The sequence below is a fragment of the Scyliorhinus canicula genome, chromosome 9, assembly GCF_902713615.1.
Source record: "Scyliorhinus canicula chromosome 9, sScyCan1.1, whole genome shotgun sequence".
NCBI lineage: Eukaryota > Metazoa > Chordata > Chondrichthyes > Carcharhiniformes > Scyliorhinidae > Scyliorhinus > Scyliorhinus canicula.
Window position 1 is genome coordinate 164,783,112 of NC_052154.1, and position 25,971 is coordinate 164,809,082.

General features: G+C 41.7%; 1 protein-coding gene across 3 annotated transcripts in view; it reads left to right on the forward strand.

Moving 5' to 3' along the window:
• The window catches only part of copb1 (COPI coat complex subunit beta 1), a 56,425-nt gene that overhangs the window by 10,887 nt on the left and 19,567 nt on the right, over positions 1-25,971 (forward strand). For all 3 annotated transcript variants that reach the window (XM_038808103.1, XM_038808104.1, XM_038808102.1), the window contains 13 exons: positions 1,009-1,238; positions 3,738-3,907; positions 7,474-7,588; positions 10,181-10,273; positions 10,961-11,098; positions 11,740-11,859; positions 12,998-13,105; positions 13,204-13,350; positions 14,627-14,772; positions 15,857-15,953; positions 18,727-18,884; positions 20,422-20,542; positions 25,219-25,446. In XM_038808103.1, coding sequence (XP_038664031.1) covers positions 1,009-1,238; positions 3,738-3,907; positions 7,474-7,588; positions 10,181-10,273; positions 10,961-11,098; positions 11,740-11,859; positions 12,998-13,105; positions 13,204-13,350; positions 14,627-14,772; positions 15,857-15,953; positions 18,727-18,884; positions 20,422-20,542; positions 25,219-25,446 — 1,871 coding nt within the window. The remainder of the gene's footprint in view (positions 1-1,008; positions 1,239-3,737; positions 3,908-7,473; positions 7,589-10,180; positions 10,274-10,960; positions 11,099-11,739; positions 11,860-12,997; positions 13,106-13,203; positions 13,351-14,626; positions 14,773-15,856; positions 15,954-18,726; positions 18,885-20,421; positions 20,543-25,218; positions 25,447-25,971) is intronic.

Sequence of the window (25,971 nt, forward strand, 5' to 3'; positions counted from 1 at the left end):
ACTGGGGGAATGTGCAAACTCCACAGGGACAGTGACCTGGAGCCGGGATCGAACCCGGGTCCTCGGCACTGTGAGGCAGCAGTGCTAAGCACTACCCCACCGTGCTGCCCTTAGTTCCGGATTTCATCAATATTGAGCAAGAATAATTTTTCTTCATGGTTTTAAACAAATTTCATTGTACAAATTCCTACATTTTCTATGAAAGGACATTAGATTTACATCAGACAGCTCAATAAAACATAATTGTGGTCACTAGAAATAAAAATGGAGAAAATACATTTCTAAAAGTTAGAATTTTTGAGCTGAGCAAACCATGCTTTATGACTCTTCAATATATGTATCATTCTGGAAAATGTGGTTGTGTTAAAGCTTTGGAATTTAAAGTAATTTTTAGGAAGGTGTCAAAAATGGGCTATGTGTCTGTGTGTTTATTTCCTTTATTGATGAATTAGCCGAACAAAATTGATGGGAAAGTGAACTGATAATGCTATGTAAAATGTTCCATCATGCAGAACAGTTAACAATGAATATTTTGACAAATGATAACATATTTGGGTATTTAGTGTTTCGGGTGATATTGTGTGAGGATACATATCTTATCATTTTTCATAGAACTAAGTATATAGTCATTCATCTTGGGTAGACCAACGTTTTACGGTCTTGCTTTCTCTTTCTCTTGATCTCTGAAAACTGAGTAAGAAGTCTCACAACACCAGGTTGAGATCCAACAGGTTTATTTGAAATCACAAGCTTTCTGAGCGCTGCTCCTTCATCAGTCTGGTGTTGTGAGATTTCTTACTGTGCCCACCCCAGTCCAGCGGCAGCATCTCCAAATCATCTGCAAACTGAGCAAAGGCAAGTACTTGAAGAGAAAGCATTTGCAGGTCTATGGGGGGAAAAGCGATTAACTGGCCTCTTTCTAATCCAGTGATTCCAAATGATGTGATCTCATATTTTTACCGAAACTAAATGTAGTGTCTCTTCTACCCCCTCCCACCCCGATTTCAGAAAAGGGAGATGTGAAGACTAAGACTGATGCATTGAAGAAAGTGATCATCATGATTCTGAATGGAGAGAAGCTCCCAGGGCTCCTGATGACGATCATTCGTTTTGTGTTGCCACAGCAGGATCACACAATCAAAAAACTGCTTCTTGTGTTTTGGGAGATTGTCCCTAAAACTACCCCTGACGGCAAGTTGCTGCAGGAGATGATTCTCGTGTGCGATGCCTACAGAAAGGTAAAGGAAATGTCGTTTGAACAATTTATTGATTGATTCAGGTACAAGATCAATTTGAACAGTAAACCCTTGAATGCACCATTTTGTTTCTGCCATATGAGCCACTGCCTCAGTCTTCTGGTCAAAAACATGTTTTACTAAAAACCTCTTCAGTGCAAAATGCTTTTCGGTTTGAAAACATTTGGGTGACTGTCCAAAACAGAACAACAGTGCGTCATCTTCCAAAAGCAAGTTTGAAGAAGGAAAATGTTGTGGTGCGATATGCGGTTTACTTTTGTTAATATAAAATTCATTTTTAACAGAATTTGTTTTTGCAGTATCCAATAATTAGAGTGGAACTGCTAAAATATCAGCACAAATGGCTTTTTAGCACAAATATATATAATTTAATGGAATTAAATTAAAATGAAAAAGAACAGACTGCATTTAAAATGTGAATTGAAAGTAATTGTTGAAACATACAGTAGATGCACATTTCAAATGCTGACTCGCCAAAAGGTAGCTTTGGCATTTAACACTACAACCAATCTACAACGGAGAATCTGGTTCAAAAAAATTGCCCTTTCGTTTCCACAGCCTGATTTAACTTTTCACCAGAGAGATTGAAGTCTCCTTTCTGAGGCCATTTGGAACAATAGGTCCCAAAAACAATGAGATATTAGCAAAAATGTTTTTATTTCTTTTTTTGAAGAAATTGGCCTTTAGATCTTTCTGGATTAGAATCATAGAATACCTACAGCAATGTTCTTCAAACTTTTTTTCCGGGGACCCATTTTTACCAACCGGCCAACCTTCGGGACCTAACCTGGCTGACCATCGCGACCCACACCGGCCGACCTACTCGACCCACCATTTTCTCTTGCCTTGTTTGCTGCTGACAAAAATGGAGGAAATGGTTTTGAATCCCTTTGGCCCTCGAACAGGCTCCTCCAATGGAACCTGTTGGATGAAGGTAAAGCCTTCTGGTGTCGGAAAGTATGGAGTCTCCATCTGTCCAAAGTTCTGCATTTTTTTCCGGTAAAATTTTATCAAATAAAACAGCCCCGAACTTGTCAAAAAAAAATTAATAAAATAAATGAAAAAGATAAAAATTAAATGAATAAACCCCCCCCAAACTTGTTAAACAAAAATCTGCGACCGTTTATAAAAAAAAGCGGCCGCACTGCACATGCGTGCCCGATCATCGGCGCGCATGCGCATAGTTTTGCGGATGCACGCAGATGATCTGGCACGCATACGCAGTGTGGCCGCATTCTTTTTACATGTTTGCGGCCATTTTGAAGGCGTTATTAACAGTCGGCTGCTGCGGCTGTTGCGCGCAGATTTGTGCGATCGGGAGCGCCACGACGGACGGCTCCCGACATCGACCCGCGTCCCACCTGTGGGTCGCGCCCCCGAGTTTGACAATGTCTGACCTACAGTGCAGAAGGAGACCTTTGGCCCATCGAGTCTGCACTGCCCCTCGGAAAGAGCACCCTACCCAGGGCTACTCCCCTCTCCCTGTAACCCCACCTAACCTTTGGACACTTGGGGGTAATTTATTTAAAGAGCAAGTTTCTGCTCATTAATTTGCACCTGGCCAGACTTAAAATCCGTTATGAACCAGTGCAAGAGGGCAATATTTTACAGCGTAAAGAAATTTGCATTTAAAGCTTTCCTTGATGTATTTAAGAGGCACAGAACAGTAACTTGGTGCAGTTTTTAATGCAGCTGAAAATGGATTTATCACAAATTAACCGCTTTTTATTCAGAGTATCTTATTCACCACCTGTGAGTTACCCAAATTTAAAAAAAGACTGGAAATGACTTTAATAAATTAAACAGGCATTCACAAATTACAAAAACAAAAAATGACGGAAGAACTCCCAACAGGTCTGGCAGCATCTGCGGAGAGAGAAACAGAGTTAACGTTTCGAGTCCAGTATGATTCTTCGGGGTTCTGAAGAAGAGTCAAATTGGACTTGAAATATTTAACTTTGATTTTCTCTACAGATGCTGCTAGACCTGCTGAGTTTTCCCAGCATTTTCTGTTTTTATTTTGTAATTCTAACATCCACAGTATTTTGCTTCCATTTACAGGTTATATGGATGTACAGATGTCAAGTTCATAGTACATTAAAATAAATTGAAAAGTTACTGCTTTGTGCCCGTGACTTGAAACAAAAATGTGGCATCATTTTAAGAAACGCTTTGAGGGCCTGCAAATTGGTGCAATTGGCAGAAATGGACATGTGGACTTTGATCTGGGGATGTGGTCAGTTCTGTGAGCAGGACCAGATTTCAGCACAATGTTAATGTAAATGAGCACAAAAGACTGCTTAAACTAGACTGCTCGATGTAGTTTGCACTTACAGTTGCTGTTTCTTTTTTTCGGGGGTTAGCCTATTTTGAGTGAATGGCTGCCAGGAGAACGGTAGGCCCCCATGTGTGTGATTGGTAAATATATATGCTGCTTGAAGCATAAAAAGTATTAATAAGATCTTGTTTGAATTTTCTTAGGACCTGCAGCACCCAAATGAGTTTATTCGAGGGTCCACTCTGCGTTTTTTGTGCAAGCTGAAGGAGCCAGAACTTTTAGAGCCACTGATGCCAGCCATACGTGGGTGCCTGGAACACCGACACAGCTATGTCCGCAGAAATGCTGTTCTGGCCATCTACACCATTTACAGGTAGAGTCATAGAATGATATAGCAGGAGATGAAGAGGCCATTTGGACAATCATGCCAGTGCCAACTATTCAATAAGTCCCACTAACGGTATCAACCACTGTGCCATGCATCACTCTTTATTCCCACAGCCCTGTAAATATTTTTTTCCCTACTTAGTAATTTCCATTTTAAAATTACTGCTGAATCTGATTCCACCACCCTTTCAGCATCCAAACCATAACAACTGACTGTGTCGTTTTGAAATATTCCCTCTTGTCACCTCTGGTTCTTCTGTCAGTCACGTTAAATTTGTGCCCTCTGATAATAACCCTTCTGGCACTGGGAAGCTTCTTATTTTATCAAAACTTCCATGATCTATCAGCACCGTTCAGGATTTTGAACATCTCCATAAAATCTCGTTAACTTCTGCTCTGGGGAGAAGAGCCCCAGTATTTCGGATCTCCACATAACCTAATAATTTTAATAATTGTGATTATAACAATGATGATTATTCCATTAAATTTCTCATAAGGCTCTTCTGTGGTTCCCAGAATTGAACAAAATGCTCCAACTGAGGCCTCAGCAGTGTTGTATGAAAGTTTAGCATAGCTTCATTGCTTTTGTATTCAATGCCTCTATTTGAAAACCAAGGATCCCTGTTACCTTCAAGGATTTGTCAGGAGAATCTATCCCCCTGCTCTTGCAACCTGCTTTAAAATTGTACCATTAATTTCATATTGCCTTTTCTCATGCTTCCTGCAGTAATGTATCACTTCACACTTCTTTGCTACATTTCATCTGCCCACTTCTTTCAATCATCCACAAACTTTGAAATTATGCCCTGTATATCCAAGCCAAGGGAATTGACATATATATCAAGAGCAGTTTTTCTAATGCTGAGCCATGGGGCCACAACTTTATATTTCCTTTCAGCAATCCTTTGCACGATTCTCTGCTTCCTTAACCAATTTTGTATCCACATTGCCACTTTTCCTTCAATCCACGCCTTCAGTTTTGCAATCAAACCTATTCTGCAGTACTGTCAAACAGCTTTTGAAGGTTCATACGTTCAATGTTAACACTGCTACACACTTCAACCCTTTCCGTTACCTCATCAAAGATTCAGTTGAGTCAAACATGTTTTAACATCAATGCTGACATTATTAGCCATACTTTTCCAAATGCCAATTAGTTTTGTCCTGTATTATTGTCTCAGACTCTTTCCACTGGTGATGTTAAGCTTATCATTTCTCGGTTTGTCCCTTTGTTTTAAACAAAGGAGTAAGATTTGCAATTCTCAAGCCTGCTGGTACATATCTAAGGAGGAACGGAAGATATGGCTAGAACTTCTGCAATTTAAACTCCTTTTAATAGCTCAGGATTAAACCCATCTGATCGGGTGATCTTTCTGTTTTACGAATTGCTCATCTTTTAAATATCCCCCCCTTTATTTTTAACCTATCCAGTATTATTACTACTTCCTCCTCCTGAGGTTGGTTGCGAAATGTGCTTATTTAGCACCAGAGCTATGCCCTCAGCCTCCCCAAGAATATCTGCTTGTTTGTCCAGATTTGGAACCGCCTTGCTGTTGACAACCTTTTAGGTTTGGGGAGAAAGGTTTGGGTAGAAAACTCCACACAGTATTCCAAAGCCGGGATTAAACCCAGGTCCCTGTGACTAAGGCAGCAGTGCTAACCACTGTGTCACCGTGCTGCCCTTTTCAAACCTATTCAGGTTGGAAGCAACAACTGTGGGGACTCCACAAGTAATATATCAAACCAGGAATGACTTGTTAATCTACATAATTCAGCAGATCACCCTCTCAATGACTTCAGTTGAATTGAGGATGGATTGTTCTTGCTATCCGACTGGTAATAAACATTTGATGTGTGTTTTATCACATTAGTCAGCAACCTGCTGCCTGCTTGGACCAACAGCTTGGACGAAATCAAGTACATCCAAATCAGCTGCTTTCTTTTGATTAGGCAACATTAGCTGCTTTCTGATTTGTACTGGTGTAATATTTTTGTGGGTAGCAGTGCAGTAAAACAGCACGGTTTAGGAGGGCATTTTGTTCTAAAGTACTTTATTCTATAGAACAGGTTTTGGAAGAACAGCTCAAGAATGCTGTTCGTTGTGCAGCACGGTGGCGCAGTGGTTAGCACTGCTACCTCACGGAGCCGCGGACCCGGGTTTGATCTGTTTGTGTGGAGCTTGCACGTTCTCCCTGTGTCTGTGTGGACCTCACCCCCACAACCCAAAGATGTGCAGGGTAGGTGAATTGGCCATGCTAAATTGCCTCTTAATTGGAAAAAAAGAATTGGGTACTCGAAATTTATTTTGAAAAAAGAATGCTGTTATGAATTTACACGTCATGTTTGCACAATGCGATTACCAATGTAGGATTTTTGCTAGACCGTTAGACTGATGGTGGGTGGTAAGACTACTGGAGATTTGGCAGTTTTATGGTGGGAGATAGAGGGGGAAGAGGAGCATTAATTCAATAAAATGTGACATTTTTCATTTTAGTGTCCTGCTGTCTAGTAGACTAAAACTATGGAAAGGGTTCCTGATGATCAATTTTGAAGGAATTTCTGACCCCCCCCCTTCTATTTTTTTTCTTTGGCAACCACATTATAATTGTTCAAGAATACCATATGTAATAATCTTTATTATCGTCACAAGTAGACTGACATTAACACTGCAATAAAGTTACTGTGAAAATCCCGGAGTCGCCACACTCCGGCGCCTAGTCTGGTACAAAGAGGGAAAATTCAGAATGTCCAATTCACCTAACGAGCACGTCTTTCGGGACTTGTGGGAGGAAACCAGAGCACCATGAGGAAACCGACACAGGCACGGGGAGAATGTGCAGACTCCGCACAGCTAGTGACCCAAGCTGGGTATTGAAACCAGGTCCCTGGCGATGTGAAGCAACAGTGCAACCATTTAAACTTTTTAACAGTGAAATTACAGGGCAGCAGGGTGGCGCAGTGGGTTAGCCCTGTTGCATCACGGCACCGAGGCCCCAGGTTCGATCCTGGCTCTGGGTCGCTGTCAGTGTGGAGTTTGCACATTCTCCCCGTGTTTGTGTGGGTTTCGCCCCCACAACCAAAAGGTGTGCAGGCTAGGTGGATTGGCCATGCTAAATTGCCCCTTAATTGAAAAAAATGAATTGGGTACTCTAAATTTATAAAAAAAAACAGTGACATTACTAAAGATTTCTGCCTTTGGTTTTGATAATGGGCACTGCGATAGAACAAAATACTGTAACGATATCCGTAAAGCAACTTAGTCAACAGTCCAGACTAATTTTGAACATCTGTTGAAATTTAGTTTATTTAAAGAAATAAACCAAAATTGTCAGCATTCAGATCAAGGCATTGATTAGTAAGTGCTTTTAATTTGCAGCTTTAGCTTAAAAATCTATTGGTTTCATTCTTTAAAAAAAAGCTTCACAAGCTGCTGAACTTGAACACCTGTGATGCTTTTAAAAAAGAATTTTGGAGAACCATCACCGGATTTTGGTTGGTGTGCTTTAGGGCGATTGCCTGAAGATGTCACTTCACTGTTTGTTTTCCTTGCAGGAACTTTGAGAACCTTATTCCTGATGCTCCTGAGTTGATCCATGATTTCTTGGTGAATGAAAAAGATGCAAGTTGTAAACGGAATGCTTTCATGATGCTTATTCACGCAGATCAGGTAAATGCTTGCTTTTACAAATTTTGATCAGGAACCATAAACTCCACTTCAGTTGTAGCCGTACAATGCTGGCTAATAATTTTTTCACTCCATGTTAATCAAAAATACTTGAGATATGTGAGATTTATAGCAGTATTGTTTATTGGAAGAGGAGAAGTAAAAAAAAATCGGTGTTGGATGCACAGCTCCAAATATAAAGGGATAATAAATTCAACTGAGATTTATAGGTTTTAAATTAGATAAGGCAGGAAGAGGCCATTCGGACATTTGAGTCTGCTGTGCCATTCAATGTGGTCATGGCTGATGGACTATCCCAATGCCATATTCCCGCTTTCACCCCTTGCCCCTTGATGTCATTAAAATCTAAAAATTATCTGTCTCTTTCTTGAATACATTCAGTGACATGCCCTCCACAGCTTTCTGTGACAGAAAATTCCACAGGTTCACTACTCTCTCAGTGAAGAAAGTTTTCCTCATCTCAATCCGAAATGGTCTACCGCAAATCCTAAGACTGTCCCCTGATTCTACATTCCCCAACAAGGGAAAACATCCTCCCTACATCTAGTTTATCCAACACTGTTAGAATTTTATGTGTTTCAATGAGATTTTCTCTCATCCTTCAAAACTAGTGACTTCAGGCCCAGTCGAATCAACCTCTCCTCATAGGACCGTCCCATCAACCCAGGTATTAGTCCAGTGAACCTCTGCTGCACTCTCTCTCCGGCAAGTATATCATTTCTTAGGTCAGGAGATCAAAATTGCACAAAATGCTCCAGGTGTGATCTCATCAAGGCCCTGTATAACTGCAGTAAGACATGCAGTAAGTATTGCGAGAATTTAAAAAAATTAATTTACGGTATGTGGACGTCGCTGGTTAGGCCAGCATTTATTTAAGGTGGTGGTGAGTTGCCCTCTTGAACTACTGCAGCCCTTGAGGTGGAGGTGCACCCACTCTGTTGTTAGGGAGGGAGTTACAGGATCTTGCCCCAGTGACAATGAAGGAGCGGCGATATATTTCGAAGTCAGGATGGTGAATGACTTGGAGGGAAGCCGCCAGGTGGTAGGGCTCCCAGATATCTGCTGCTCTTGTCCTTCTAGTATCTTATCCTCTCTTGTAGGAGATGGTCATTGCCTGGCACTTATGTGATGCAAATGTAACTTGCCACTTGTCAAACAAACCTGGATATTGTTCAGGTCTTGTTGCGTTTGGACATGGACTGCTTCATTATCTGAGGAGTCGCTAATCGTAGAATTTACAGTGCAGAAGGAGGCCACTCGGCCCATCGAGTCTGCAGCAGCTCCTGGAAAGAGCACTCCACCCAAGGTTAACACCTCCACCCTATCCCCACAACCCAGCAACCCCACCCAACACCAAGGGCAATTTTGGACAGTAAGGGCAATTTATCATGGCTAATCCACCTAACCTGCACATCTTTGGACTGTGGGAGGAAACCGGAGCACCCGGAGGAAACCCACGCACACACTGGGAGGATGTGCAGACTCCACACAGACAGTGGCCCAAGCCAGAATCGAACCTGGGACCCTGGAGCTGTGAAGCGATTGTGCTATCCACAATGCTACTGTGCTACCCCTAATGGTGCTGAACATTGTGCAGTCACCTGCAAACATCCCAACTTGTGACCTTACGATGGAAGGGAGCTCATTGATGAAGCAGCTGATGATGGTTGGGCCGAGGACACTACTCTGAAGAACTCCTGCAGTGATGTCCTGGAGCTGAGATGAGTGACCTCCAACCACCACAACCATTATAAAAGCAAATTACTGCGGATGCTGGAATCTGAAACCAAAGAGAAAATGCTGGAAAATCGCAGCAAGTCTGGCAGCATCTGTAGGGAGAGAAAACAGCTAACGTTTCGAGCCCATATGACCCTTTGTCAAAGCTTTGTGGCCAGCTTGACTCGTCGTGTGGCCAGTTCTGGAGCACAAGTCCTTTAGGAACCGGCCAGCTTGGTCTGTGGTGGTACTAGCGAGCCACTCTTGGTGATGGACATTGAAGTCCCCCACCCAGAACATGCTCTGCACCCTTGCCACCCTCAGTGCTTCCTCCATGTGGTGTTCAACATGGAGGAATACTGATTCATCAGCTGATGGTGGCCGGAACGTGGTAATCAGCAGGAGGTTTCCTTGGCCATGTTTAACCTGAAGCCATGAGACTTCATGGGGCCCAGAGTCGATGTTGAGGACTCCCAGGGCAACACCCTCCCGACTTTATACTACTGTGCCACCAGCTCTGCTGGGTCTATCCTGCCGGTGGGACAGGACATACCCAGGAATGGTGATAGTGGTGTCTGGGACATTGTCTGTAAGATATGATTCTGTGACTATGACTATGTCAGGTTGGTGTTTTATTCATCTGTGAGAGAGCTCCCCCAACTTCGGCACAAGCCCCCATATGTAAGTAAGGAGGACTAACATCTAGGATCAAAGTGGTCAATAGAGTTGAGATACAGATCAGACTTAATCTATAAGAATTTCATCCTTAATCAAATAACTTGTGAACAGAACTAGGTTAGAAATTGTCATTTTAAGGTAATTAATTCTTTTTAATACTGTTTCTTAATTTTTCTCCAGGACCGAGCTCTGGATTATCTGAGTACATGTATTGATCAAGTTCATACTTTTGGAGACATTCTGCAGCTGGTCATAGTTGAGCTGATTTATAAGGTGAAGTGACAGAAATTCATCTTCAGTTCATTGTGTGTGCTCATATAAAGTGTAAACAGGATGAGGGAATTGGTGTGTAAGGTGAGGTGGTGATGGTCTGGCATTGGCCAAGTAGTCCAGACACCCAGGATAATACTCTGGGGACCTGGGTTTGAATCCCACCATGGCAAATGGTGAAGTTTGATTTAAATAAAAACCTGGAATTATAATGATGACCATGAAACCATCGTCAATTGTTGTGAGAACCCATCTAATGCCCTTTATTGAAGGAAACCTGCTGTCATTACCTGGTCTGGCCTTCTCTTAACAATCTTAACCGCCCTCTGAAATGACCTAGCAAGTCACTCATTTCAAGGGCAATTAGAGATGGACAGTAAATGCTGGCCCAGCCAGCAACGGCCACTTCCCATGCAAGAATTAAAAAAGCAGAATGCGTGGATGAGTTTTGATGAATTTCTCTTCTGTGCTTATATTTTTAACTAATTGCCTGGGAATTATGTATTGCTAGTTGGCACCAGTAATCCAGGTTGGCTTGAGTGCTGTGTATGTGAATTGGAAAACCTGGAAGAGTTTGTCACTGAACAGTTCAAAATATGATAGCCAAGAAAGAGCGCTTTAACATAATGAATAGGAAGAACTTGATATTTAATTGAATATTCATTGAATTAACTATATATGTTGTGTTAGGTTTGCCACGCCAATCCAACAGAAAGAGCCAGATTTATCCGTTGCATCTACAACCTTCTCCAGTCTTCAAGCCCTGCAGTAAAATATGAAGCTGCTGGCACTTTAGTTACACTCTCAAGTGCTCCAACAGCCATCAAGGTACTTTATGAATTTTATGATTTTAGAAACTTCTGAAGCACTTGTATTATGTTCGAAAATGAAGACCCATATCAAAGATCCTAAAATCTGAAACTTGTGAAAATTAAAATACAGTCATTCTATATTGATGCAACAGAATGTTATTTCAGTTGTAGCAATTGTGTAATATCTCCATGCCATGGGAGATAGATACAAAAACAAATGCATCCCCTTGTCAATAAGTAAAAACAATTCTAGGAAGGTTCTGTTCCTGTCTAAATGTGCCAAAGTTTAACCATGAGTTTGGTAACTAGCATCAAACGTTTGACAAATGCATGGTTCTTAAATACATTTATAAATTTCAAAATATGTCCAGATCCCCAGTGTCAGAATAGGCTATTTTGTAATGTGTTCTTCAGCTAGCTGTTGACAGCTGTATGTTACCTGACCAGACCTGTTTCAAGCCACAGAACGACTTTTCAAGCAATATGTATATAATATATATATGTGTGTGTGTATATATATATATGTATATATATATCTATATAGGTATATGAACTATTTTTTGGAAATGTAATATACATGTAATATGCAGATGTGTCTCAACTTTGATGTACTTTTGAAATGAAAATGTAATGGGCATTTGCTTTATCTCTGTCTAGGCTGCTGCGCAGTGCTACATAGATTTGATAATTAAGGAGAGTGATAACAATGTGAAGCTAATTGTTTTGGATCGTCTTATTGAGCTGAGGGAGCATCCGACACACGAGAGAGTGCTACAGGTAATAAACCCAGAACTGGTGATTTGAAATTGTGACCATTACCTTTTGTTTTGCCTTGAACATCCTGAAGAAGATCTGGTTTGTTCAAACCCACCTGTTCCCTCTTTTACGCCTTTTTTCCCCTCTCTTAAACCTGTGGTGGTGTATTTTAACAGCGCAAATTAAGAACGAAATATTTGCAAAGCGGCCAAAAGTTTTAAAAGGGGTAGAAAAGCAGAGGGTATCAATTGAATGTATAAATTTTTGATTGGTGAAGATTAGAAACTTGGACATTAGATCAGCCATGCACAAATTGCTCAAGAAGCGGCATGGTCAACTTGTTTTCTGTGTTTAGCTGCTCAAATGCTTTGCACAACTACTTGCTAAAAGTTGTTTTCAAATAAAACCTGAATTTGTACTTGGTTTTATGAATAAAATAGAAAAGGACAGAAGCAGTGCCAAACATTTAGACTTGATCAGGCTACAGTTCGATGGTCGTTGTCAGCAATTGTCATTACTGTGGGAAGGAAACCAAGGCCATAGTGATGGTACAGTGGAGATTTACTGGGATGATAACAAGTGAGCAGGGCTATAGTAATAAAGAGCAAAGAGCTAGAAGCAGCGATAACTTGGAATCCAAAATGTTTGCAAAAAGGAAATATAAATGTGTGAGGAAAGAACCGGAAAATGGCTGGGACAAGTGAACGACAGTTGTATCCTATTTAAAGCTATTATTTTTGAAGCTGCAGTATAAAAGCTTTCATGTTACAATATTTAGTTTCAAATGTAAAATTTCTCATTTTCTTAGTTATCCAGAAAGAAGAAAAACTCACATGAAGGCTTGATAATCCCAGTCATGCAGTTTATTTTCAAAGAGGTTCCATCTTTGCACATTTGTTTGCATTTGGATTGGAACTTAATTGTTTAATTTGGATAAAGTTGCTGACAGTTAATCAGGTATATACTGCCCATTTTGCTGCCTAAAGAAATAGTCCTATCCTGGATGTTTTTGGAAAGGAAACATAAAGCTGACCAGAAGAGATTTAATGACTAACATCTTCTTTGGAGGAGGCAGGTAGAGGTTGGAAATTTTAAAATAAAAATATAATCTGCTTTTCTCTTTGTGAACTGAGGTTGAATTTGAAACTGTCCCTTTCAGGATTTGGTAATGGACGTCCTGCGAGTTTTGACCACACCAGATTTGGAGGTACGCAAGAAGACATTGCATTTGGCGTTGGATCTTGTCTCTTCTCGCAATGTTGAAGAGGTATGACCACCTATCATCTGAGTAATCTTGTTTATTGTCAGCTTCTAATCTCAAATTGGTACTTGGCAACAAGTTAACTGAATGTCCATGTCTCGCAGCTTGTCATAGTTCTCAAAAAGGAAGTAATTAAAACAAACAATGTATCAGAACATGAAGACACAGACAAATACCGACAGCTTCTGGTCAGAACATTACATTCTTGCAGTGTCCGTTTTCCAGACATGGCTGGAAATGTTATCCCAGTGGTAAGTGAGCATAATCTATTAATTTTCCCACCCTCCTACACTTAATGTTTTGACTCATGCTGGGGTGTGTTTGCATAGATTATTGTGTCTATGTGGGTTTCCTCCGGGTGCTCCGGTTTCTTGCACAAGTCCCGAAAGACGTGCTGTTAGATAATTTGGACATTCTGAATTCTCCCTCAGTGTACCAGAACAGGCGCCGGTATGTGGCGACTAGGGGCTTTCACAGTAACTTCATTGCAGTGTTAATGTAAGCCTACTTGCAACAATAAAGATTATTATTATTATCCTCCGGTACAAAAATGCAAATGATTCAGATTTCATGTGTGAGCCTAAATGTTGTGTTGACGAACAATCTTGTGTGTGTGTAATGGTAGGAACTGAGGGTAAGTGCATGGTGGGACAGTGGTTGTTAGCACTGCTGCCTCACAACGCCAAGGACCCTGGTTCGATCCTGGCCCCGTCACTGTCCATGTGGAATTTGCACATTCTCCCCACAACCCAAAAGATGGGCAGGTAGGTGAATTGGCCACGGTAAATTGTCCCTTAATTGGGGAAAAAATAATTGGGTACTCTAAATTTGTATAGGAAAAGAGAACTGGGGATAGGTGTTGCTGAGCCTACTCTTGTCCTCATCACTGTCAATGTGCTGTACAGTTGGCTCAATATCAATCAGGAAAATGAAGCTTGACTGATTTTGCTTCTGCTGTCCCAAAATCCAGGCAATGCTGAAATTTGCTACCTCAACGCAGACCTCTTTTGGCCTTATTGCCTGGGCTATTTGAAGTGGTGCATTTTCAACTGAGCCAATGTGGATGAACTCTTATTTTGAGGTCTTTTCGTGGCACTCCTCATAAAAAAAATTGTAACAAGTTGTGTGAAAGCATGTATCCGGCACTCCTCACTCGCTGGTCTTTCATGCAGCCATGTTGTTATGCGTTTTGTTAGCCTGCAGGCTCATGTTTTCTACTTTTGTTCGTGCATTGATTTTGGATCTAACTCTAAATATCACTTCGTAGTCCCATTGAATTTCTTCAATTTGGGTACAAATAATTCAAAGAGTATAGTGATAACAAGTCCCTTTGGTCGCATTTATTGGTTGTTGAAACGATGCATGAACAATTCTGATAATGCAACAGCAGTTGGTATTGTATGCTGTGTAAATAACAATGAATTTCCAAATATATTTGTTGAGTGTTGTAGGTGCAGTCATTTACGGTTGTAACTTTTTTCTTTTGTTTTTTGGTGTTTTAATAATACTTGCACGATCTCTCCACAGCTGATGGAATTCCTCAGTGACAGCAATGAGGCAGCTGCTGCTGACGTATTGGAGTTTGTGCGTGAAGCTGTTCAGAGTTTTGATAGCCTTCGGCCAGTCATTATTGAGAAGATGTTGGAGGTGTTCCATGCCATCAAATCTGTCAAGTAAGCACTGAGGCATTTTAGACACTCCAGCTGAGCTGCAAAGCAATCCTTGCAGTTCTTGTAGGCTTGATTTTCCCTTGTGTAAGATTTTAATTTTATTCTTGCAGTATGTACTAATTCTTTGTGTATCTTGCATTTGCAAGTAAGTTGTGGTTGGGGAGAAGTGTAATCTTGGGTTTTCTGTATTCAATTGGGGAAACTGATCTAAAGGGTATTTCTGCAAATGGACAGCTACCATTCTAGGTTCAGAAAGGTAGAAATTGGAGCAGGAGGAGGCCATTCAGCCTTTTGAGCCATTCATTATGATCATGGCTAATCATCCAACTAAATAGCCTAATCCCCCATAGCCTTTGATCCCCTTCACCCAAGTATTTATTTGAATTAATGTATATGCGTGTTCATCACTGGTTTTAAAAGGGCTGGTTGTTGTGGCTTTTATGCTGATTTGCCTTGTGGGGACTTCATGATCCAAATCATTTCAACATCTGTGCGAGCTAGGGAAGTTGGCAGGCCTAAATGTACTACTTCAATGTATTACAATTCATCTTTGAATTGAATTGATAGAAATCATCAAAGGAATTTGGGCTTTATGAGATCTTAATATCGTAACTGGAGTATGCAACGTGCCAATTGCAGGATCTAGTGAGATGGAAATATCGTTGTGAATAATAGGTTGCTTTTTACTTCGAGAAGTACTGCTCAGTAAACATATAGAAACATGGCAGTTTTTAATGAATTAAGATGGTTTATTTGATTTGGAATAATAGAAATTAAACAAGCAGTGAGTGTAATCATTTACCCAGATCAGAGAAGCTTAAAATCCAAATATTATTTGAATCTGTGATATTCTCATTGCTGTTCAGGTTGATTTTTAAAATCCCCATTGTGCTGCCATTTTGGGTTTTGATTTCAGCTCATCTCCTCATTGAAGTTACTAAATTAGAAGCATGAAAGTAAGATTAGATTTTCTGCTGAAGTAGGATTCATAATGAAGTTAAAATCCTGTGAATTTGATCAGATTGAACATAAACAATAGTACCTGAGAGTCCTCGGTGTATTTAATGTGTTTCCATCTTTACCACAGGATATACCGGGGGGCTCTTTGGATTTTGGGAGAGTACTGTAGCTCCAAGGATGACATTCAGAGTGTAATGACTGAGGTTCGCCGATCCTTGGGCGAGGTATGTATGGAAAATTTGTATTTCCTTTCTCCCTCTTCTAGATTGCTTTGACCAATTCCATCGGAAGTTCACAGGCATGTCACTGTTTTTTTAAAAAGTATTTTTATTAAGGTTTTGCAGAATTTTTCATAATAAAACAGTAGTAACCATAATAACAAAACAAACTCGAGTGAACATTAACATAGTGCAAAAAGAGAATATGCAATAACAATTAAATAGACATTACCCCACGCGACCCAGTCTTCCCACACCATACACCATCCCAATGAAGCACCCCCCCCCCCCCCCCCACCACGGATTGCTGCTGCTGCTGCTGACATTTTAATTTTCCCCGGGAAAGTCGACGAACGCCTGCCACCTCCAAGAGAACCCTAGCGTACCTCTTAAGGCAAACTTTATTTTCTCGAGGCTGAGAAACCCAGCCATGTCGATAACCCAAGTCTCTACACTCGGGGGCGTTGAGTCCCTCCACATTAATAAAATCCGTCTCCGGGCTACTAGGGAGGCAAAGGCCAAGACGTCGCCTTCTTTCACCCCCTGAACTCCCGGGTCTTCTGACGTTCTAAAGATCGCTATCTCTGGACTCGGCACCACCCGTGTGTTAAGCACCTTGGACATTGCCCTCGTGAACCCTTGCCAGAACCCTCTCAGCTCCGGGAATGCCCAAAATATGTGGACATGGTTTGCAGGGCTGCCCTTGCACCTCATACAACTGTCGTCTACCCCAAAAAACTTGCTCATTCTCGCTGCCGTCATGTGTGCCCGGTGGACCACCTTAAATTGAATTCGACTGAGCCTGGCACATGATGAGGAGGAATTAACCCTGCCCAGGACCTCTGTCCACAGACCCGCTTCCAACTCCTCACCCAGCTCCTCCTCCCCCCACTTTCCCTTGAGCTCCTCTGCCGGGGTTACCTCCACCTCCTTTAGTTCCTGGTAGATATCTGACACCCTCCCCTCCCCACCCAGGTGCCGGAGACCATCCTGTCCTGTATCCTCAGTGGTGGAATCGTCGGAAAGGCCACTACCTGTTTTTTCAGGAAGGCTCGTACTTGCAGATATTTAAAGGTGTTTCCTGGTGGCAGATTAAATTTGTCTTCTAGCGCCTTCAAACTGGGAAAGCTTCCGTCTATGAACAGATCTCCCATCCTTCTGATGCCTGCCCTCTGCCAGCTCTGGAACCCACCATCCATCCTACCCGGGACAAGCCTGTGGTTGTTGCACATCGGGGTCCAGACCGACGCTCCCTCCAACTTCTTGTACCTTTTCCACTGTCCCCAGATCCGCAGTGTCGCCACCACCACGGGACTTGTGGAATAACAGGACGGCGAGAACGGCAAAGGGGCCATTATCAAAGTTCCCAGACTAGTACCTTTTACATGACGCCGCCTCCAGCTGCACCCACGCTGCACCCCCCTATGGCCCACTTCCTAATCATAGCAATATTGTCTGCCCAGTAGTAGTTGCGACCCCCCTCCCTCTCCCCTGACAGCGATCTCCTTACTCGTGGGGTCTTATTTGCCCACACAAAGCCCGTAATGATCCTACTCACCCGCTTAAAAAAGGCCTCGGGGATGAAGATGGGGAGGCACTGAAAGACAAACAAAAATCTGGGGAGGACAGTCATTTTCACAGTCTGCACCCTCCCTGCCAGTGACAGCGTGAGCGTGTCCCACCTTTTAAAGTCCCCTTCCATTTGCTCCACCAACCGGGTCAGGTTGAGCCTGTGCAAGGCATCCCATTTCCTGGCCACCTGTATACCCAGGTGACGAAAACTTTTCTGTACCATCCTGAGCGGCAGCTCTTTCAGTCTCTCCTCCTGCCCCTTGGCCTGGATCGCAAACAACTCGCTTTTTCCCATGTTCAGTTTGTACCCTGAAAAACTACCAAAATCCCTCAGGACCCGCAGAACCTCCCTCATCCCCTCCGCAGGGTCCGAAATGTACAGGAGCAAATCATCCGCGTATAGTGAGACCCGATGTTCCACCCCCCGAACCAGTCCCCGCCAGTTCCTCGAGGCTCTCAGCGCCATAGCTACTGGTTGTATAGCTAGGGCAAATAGTAACGGGGAGAGGGGACACCTCTGCCTCGTTCCCTGGTGAAGCTCGAAGTACCCCGACCTCAGCCGGTTCGTACAGACACTTGCTACAGGTGCCTGGTACAGCAATTTCGCCCATCCAATAAAGCCCTTGCTAAATCCGAACCTCCCCAGCGTACAGGCATGTCTCCGTTAAAGATACTGCACATACCTCATGGTTCAGTTTCCTAGTTATCTCAACCTAAATTTGCAATGAAAGGGATGTATGAATCGGGCAAGATTTTCTTCACAATTCGGAGACTGGTTTTTGTTCAGTAATGTCTGTAAATAGCAATTTAGAGTAATGCTGACAAAGTCAATTGAAACATATTAAATTGTATATTTAGTATCAAAGTTAACTTGTTCTGATCAGTAATTTAAATGTTAATTGTACAAGAAATGTCACCTTGTAGGACTCACACATATTGAAACTGCTTTAAGAAATTTCATCTAACATCCATAAAACCTATGGTTTTAATATTCCCTGGGAGAGGAGCTGAAATTGAAGAAAGTAACCTGAAGGATGCCAATGAAGAAATGTTATTCCATTAAAGTGAAAATATGATTCTTGTAGTACACTCAAAAGAAACTGGATCATTCAAGAACTTGCAGATTGATTTTATTGAATTATGACGTGGACACCTTTTAAAACCGTAAATTCTGTACTTTGTATTTCCCTGACTCTCATGTTGATAGATTCCGATAGTTGAGTCTGAGATAAGGAAAGAAACTGGTGAGTTGAAGATTGATGATGATGTTCAGGTGATTCCAACACAAAAGCTGGTGACTGAGATGGGGACATATGCAACCCAAAGCGCCCTGAGCACAAGACCTTCCAAAAAGGAAGAAGATAGGTAATATTAGAATTTTTCTATCCGGATTTAAGAACTGACGTTTTGTGAAAAGGATAGAGACCAATAGTGATCTGGGGACTGAACCGAAAATAGACTCCACCCCAAAAGAAACATTTGCACAATCGGACACAAAGAAATAAAACATAGGAATATTAACATGGGTGGTTTCCCTATTGAGCACTTCATCCTCCCTCTGCTAAATGGTCGTATCGATATGCAGTGTGTCATTTTAGCTTTTGCCATGTACAGTGAGTTAAATTCCATGATGGGAGAGATGTTGAAAATTCAGTTATAATAATACAAATGAACATTTAGCTTCAGTCTTTGTGAAAACAGTTGTAAGCACTTGTACATTTAATTATTGTATTTATTTCCTTTTAAAATTAGTTTGCGAATTGAACTACTAAATTACAAATGTTATATTTTTGATTTTTAAAGAAACAGGTGCTCACAGCAAAGATTTTTATGGCCCAAGTTTAGGGAACAAAAATGGAATAATCTTAAGACGAACGATAGTAGATGATGATGAGTTCATTTTATATTTTCACTCCTGAATTTCCTTGACTACTTGCATGACATGCATACATTTCCTGAACGCTAAGCATTTGAACAAGGAGCAGGAATGGACCATTCAGCACCTCGAGCCTGCTCTACCATTGAATAAGATCATGGCTGATCTGATAGTAAGCTCAAATTTGAACTCTGTCTACGCCGGGTAAACTATTTGCCCCTTGTCACAAAGAATTTATCCCCCTCTGCCTTAAAAATATTCAAAGACTCTGCTTCCACAACCTTTCTCACGGCCCTCTGAGTGAAAAACTTTCTCCCCATTTGCTTTAAGTGGGCAACCCGTTATTTTTAAACAGTGAACCCTAGTTCTCCCACAAGAAGAAACATCATCTCCACATCCATTTTGTCAACAACCATCAGGATCTTGTCTGTTTCAATCAAGTCGCCTTTCACTCTTCTAAACTCCAGTGGTTCTAAGCTTAGCCTTCCCAATCTTTCTTCTTCAGACAACCCGCCCATGCTAAACCTTCTTGGAACTGCTTCCAATGCATTTATATTTTCCCTTCAATATGGTGAGCAAACAGTACTCCAGATGTGGTCTCACTGGTACCCTGCACAACTAGCATAACCTCCCTGCTTTTGTATTCACCTCCCCTCGCAATAAATGATAACATTCCATTAGTTTTCCTAATTACTTGCTGCATCTGAAAGCTGGCCGTTTGTGATTCATGCACTCGGACCTCGAGATCCCAAAATGCCTGCATTTCAACTTAATATTAAGCAGCAGTTTTGCCGAAACCATATAGTTTTGAAGGAAGAAAAGATAATTTTAGAAGGTGGGTACTGCATTCATGATATGTGTTTTAGTGATTCATAGTGAGTCTTTAATTTTTTTGGCACAGGGAAAATTAGAGAAATTCATTACATGTTCATGCGCCATATATTGAACAAATGCATCCACACTGCAGTTCTTGGTATTCTGGTCTAATTAGCTCAGTTTTAAATGAACTGTTCTGCTTTCTTCAAGACCACCTCTGCGCAGATTCCTATTGGATGGGGATTTCTTTGTGGCTGGTGCCCTTGCAACTACACTGACTAAAATAGCTCTGCGTTATGTGTCACTGGTACAAGAGAAGAAGAAACAGAATGTAAGTCATAATTAGGATTATATTTTGTGATCAATGAAGGAATTTCTGATATATTGTATTATAAGTATTTGGTGCAGTAAGGGTTATAAACCTGAGTTAGTATATGATTGCTGCAGTAGTGTTTTTAAAAATCCTGGTTTGAAAGGATAAGGGAGCCAGTGGTGCAATTAGAAAGCTTGGACAAATGCAGTTTTGTTTGGATTAAGGGGTTTCTCCGTGGAGTTAATTAAATATATTGTGTTCAGCTTGTTAAGATGATGTAATCAATGGGAGGAGCTGAGGTGACAGGCATTTTGCGGAAAAGCAGTTACGTTGAGGAGAAGGTTGTGTGAGCAGAGGTCAAGCATCTGCTCTCACCCCAGTTCAGTTAAAGATATGTCTGGAGGAAGATTAGCAGTTTGTTTCCAAGTTCAAAATTGTGTAGCTGGAAGGTGAGCTGAAACATGCCTAGACACTGCTTCCGAAGAAATATAGTCAGAGTTTCTGCGTGGTTCTGACATGATTCAGATCTTTTCTTTAAAGCAGTGTCAAAAGATCTTTCTTTCTCAAAGTAGAGTATCCAGACATCTCTGTACAGCAGGTAATCCTGAGTTTAACTGTATTTGAAAATGGATTGAGAGCTGAGATGGATTTGTTGTTTGATTGGGAATAAAGATTGAAGTTAAGGGTTATTATGCCATTATATTGATTAGCGTTGTTTAAGGGGTAATTCTAAGTTATTTTTCTTGTGTGATGTTGCAGATATTTTTATACTGTGTTAGTAAGAAAGTTTGTTTTGATATACCATATCCTTATTTTGAGTGAAATCACTCAGAGCAAGGTATCCTTTCCTCACTGTCTTACAAAGTTAAAACCAAACATTGGGGTTCTGCCCAGAATCCGAGCCACCGTTGGGGTGTGGTCCAGGATCATAATTTAAAAATGGGACACCTAATTTCCAGTATCTGTGTATAAATGAGAAGGACAGTAAACTGAAACAAGTTTAAAAATAGAAGAAAATTCTTGGCTGTTCAGTGACATTTATCCACGTCAAAGCAATTGGCAAAATACTTCAGTTAATTTAGGATTGTTAATGCTTTTGAAAAGTTATATTAGGCTTGCACTGATGCATGTTCAAGGTGCATGCAGAAGCTTAAGTTCTGAATGTGGCATAGCCCCGAGCTTATCTCTTCCTGATACAAATTGCGATGGTTTGTTTGACTCAAGTGGATGAGGGTCTTGGTTACAAGGATAGGTTGCAGAATCTGGGGTTCATCTCCCAAGAGAAAGTAAGATTGAGAGAAGATTTTGATAGAGGTGCCCAAAATCATGTAGGGTCTGAACAGATTAGCTAGGGAGAAACTTTCCATTGGAAGGACGGGTCAAAAGCCAGAGGGCACTGCTTGAAGTTAAATGGCAAAAGCACCAGAAGCGACATGAGAAAAAGCTTTTTTTAATGTAGTGTGTAACTGGTCTATGGAATGCACTGCCTGAAATTGTGGTGGTGAGAGATTCAATCGTGGCTTTTGAAAGAGAATTGGGTAATTATCTGAAGAGATAAATTTGCAGGGCTGTGGGGATAAGGCGGAGCAGAGACACTAGCTGAGATCTTCCAAAGAGCTGGCACAGATAGGACTGGCTGAATGGCTGACTCCTGAACTGTAACTATTCTGGTATTTTATCTAAAGAGTGGTTTGAATGTTAAACTCTCATGGAGCGATTGAGGCAAATAGCATCAACACATTTAAGTGAATCTAGATAAGCAAATGAGGGAGAAAGGAATAGTAGGGTATGCTGTTAGGGATAGATGAAGGATGGGAGGAAACTCCGGGGGTGAACAGATATAAATGTTGGTACAGATATTGCATCCCAAACAGAGGAGGCAACATGTGATTAGCTAAGCGATCCCACAACCGACGGATCAGATTTAAGCTCTACAGTTTTGCTACATCAGTTATGAATGGTACTGGACAACTAACTGGAGGAAGAGGCTTCATATATATCTCTACCCTCACTGATGGGGAAGCCCAGCATATCAGTGCAAAAGACAAGGCTGAAGCATTTACAACCATCTTTAGCCAGAAGTGCCAAGTGGATGATCCATCACTGCCTCCTCCTGAGGTCCCCAGCATCACAGATGCCAGTCTTGAGGCAATTTGATTCATTCCATGCGGTATGAAGAAATGGCTGATGGCACTAGTTAATGCAAAGGCTCCATGCTCTGACAGCATTCTAGCAATAATACTGAAGACTTGCGCCCCAGAAATAGCTGTGCTCCTAACCAAGCTGTTCTAATACAGCTACAACATTGGCAACTACCCGGCAATGTGGTAAATTGCCCAGGTGCATTATGTGCACAAAAGGTTGGCAAATCCAACCTGGCCAATTACAGTCTCAACAGATTACTCTTCGATCATCAGCAAGCTGATAGAAGGTGTTGTCAACAGTGCTATCAAGTGACATTTATACAGCAATAACCTACTCACTGATGCCCAGTTTGAGTTCTTCCAGGGTCATTCTGCTCCTGTCCTCATTACAGCCTGGGTTCAAAAAAACCCAAAAGATCTGAACTCAAGAGATGAGATTAGAGTGTCTGCCGTTGACAGCAAGGCAACATTTGGCTGTGCATGTTATCAAAGTTTCCGAGTAAAATTGTAATCATTAGGAATTGGAGGGAAATCTCTCAACCAGTTGGAGTCACACCTGGCACAAAAGAAGATGGTTGAGGTTGTTGGAGGTGAATCACCTTAGTCCCGGAACATCGCTGCAGAAGTTCCGTGGTAATGTCCTGGGCTAAACCATCTTAGCTGTTTTATCAATGACCTGCCATCTATCATTAGGTCAGAAGTGGAGCTGCTTGCAGGTGATTACACAATGTTCAGCACAGTTCAAGACTCGGATACTAAAGCACTCTAAGTTAATGTGCAGCAAGACTGAGCAACATTCAGACTTGGTCTGATAAATGAAAAGTAACATTCGAACCACATGAGGTCCAGGCAATGACTAACTGCCTTTGACATTCAATGGCATTAACATTGCTGAATCCCCCACTATCAACATTCCGGGGTTACCATTGACCAGAAACTGAACTGGATCAACCATATAAATACTGTGACGACAAGAGTAGGTCACAGGCTGGGAATTCTGCAGTCAGTAACTCACCTCCTGACTCGCCAAAGCCTGTCCATCATCTACAAGGAGTGTGATGGAATACTCTCCACTTGCCTGGATGAGTGCAGTTCACTGATGCTCAACACCATCCAGGACAAAGCAGTTCATTTAATTGGCATCCCATCCACCACCTTAAACATATATTCCATCCACCACCGATGCACAGTGGCTGCCATATGTACCATCTACAAGACGCTCTGCAGCAACTGACTAAGGCTCCTTAGACAGCACCTTGAAAACCCGTGACCCAAACCATACATCATCCTGACTTAGAACTGTATTGTAATTTCTACTTGGAACTCTATGGCCTATTTCTATGTTGCAGACTTGATACAACACACAAAGCTAAGTTGGCAATAATTCTATTTGACATATACAGCAATGTCATCAAATTGATCATTCAAGTTGCTGAAAGTGGCGTTTGTTGTTATTCAAACTAAGTATTCAACATTTTTAAAAAGGGAATAACTTTGCTGTTGTAAAGTTGTGATAAGTTACTGGCAGTTTGGGCATTTTTGAGGGTGCAGGGTAGATAAGGGACACCAGAATATATAGTATATTTGAATTTTCAGAAAGCATTTTATCAGGTACCAGAGAAGAGGTTGGTGCACATGTTTAGGGCTCATGACCCTGGTGATGATATTTTAACTTGGATTGGTTACTGGATGAAGATCAGAGGAAGAATAAACCAACAGTAGAATGGAATGAGTAAAGTGCCACAAGAATCAATGTTTGGGCCTGAGCACATGCCATCTACAACAGTGACTTAGATGTGGGACTGAATGTAATAGATTCAGGTTTTCTGATGTTACTGAGCTAGATGGGAACATAGGTAATGAGAAGGACACAGATCTGCAAATCGCGGGCAGCACGGTGGCACAGTGGGTTAGCCTTGCTGCCTCATGGCGCCGAGGTCCCAGGTTCGATCCCGGCTCTGGGTCACTGTCGGTGTGGAGTTTGCACATTCTCCCCGTCTTTGCGTGGGTTTTGCCCCCTACAACCCAAAGATGTGCAGGCTAGGTGGATTGGCCATGCTAAATTGCCCCTTAATTGGAAAAAATTAATTGGGTGCTCTAAAATTTATTTAAAAATAAGATCTGCAAATCGCTATGAACTGGTGAATTGATGGGTCTAGGAGGTGGTGGTGGAAGGGCTATAATGCTGGGAACAACATTCCGTCTTTTTTTATTTTGTGTGACGACTCTGCATTTCCTTTGCGACAACATGCACAAAAGGGGTTGGCTTCTGGTCTTTACAGGAAGCTCCAGATTGAGATGAGAACTTTCTTCACTGAAATGTTTGCGAATCTATGGAATTCTCTAACCTGGAGGTTCTTGGTGCTCAGCCCCCGAGTATATTCAAGACTGAAATTGATAGATTTTTCATCACAAAGGGTATCAAGAGATATGAGGATAGGTTGGGGAGGTGGACTTGACACAAAAGTTCAGCTGTGATATTGAATGGCAGCTCCATGTGCGGTGTGGCCTACTCCTATTTCTTATGTTTTCCCCTTTTTTCTAAAATAGACTTTTGCTGCAGAGGCTATGCTGATCATGGCCACCATTTTACATCTTGGTAAATCATCACTCCCAAAGAAATCAATCACAGATGATGATGTGGACCGTATCTCGCTATGCCTTAAAGTCCTTTCAGAGTGTTCCCCACTGATGAGCAACATTTTTAACAAAGAATGCAGGAAATCTCTCTCTCAAATGCTATCAGCCAAACTGGAAGAGGAAAAGCTTTCTCAGAAGGTAATATTTGTATGAAAGTCAATCATATATCACATAACAGTTGTGTTGAATGTTGAGTAACTGTAACATTGCTGCCAAACACCCAGTGACTATGTAATGAAGGGACCCATGAAACTACAGTTTCAAATAACTTCTTTCTTTTTAGGGAAATATTCTTTATTGAGTTTTCATATTTTGTATCAACAAATTATGAATTAAGCATGATCAGAAAAGAAATACGCAAAACCAACAAGTAGGCTTACAATAACACTGCAATGTGAAAAGTCCCTAGGCACCACATTCTGGCGCCTCTTCGGGTACACCGAGGGAGAATTCAGAATGTCCAATTCACCTAACAAGCATGTCTTTAGGGACTTGTGGGAGGAAACTGGAGTACCCGGAGGAAACCCACACGGACACGGGGAGAGCGTGTAGACTCCGCACAGCCAGTGACCCAAGCCGGGAATCTAACCTGGGACCCTGGTGCTGTGAAGTAACAGTGCTAACCACTGTGCTACCCTGAACTCTAGGTCAGATGTCAATCCC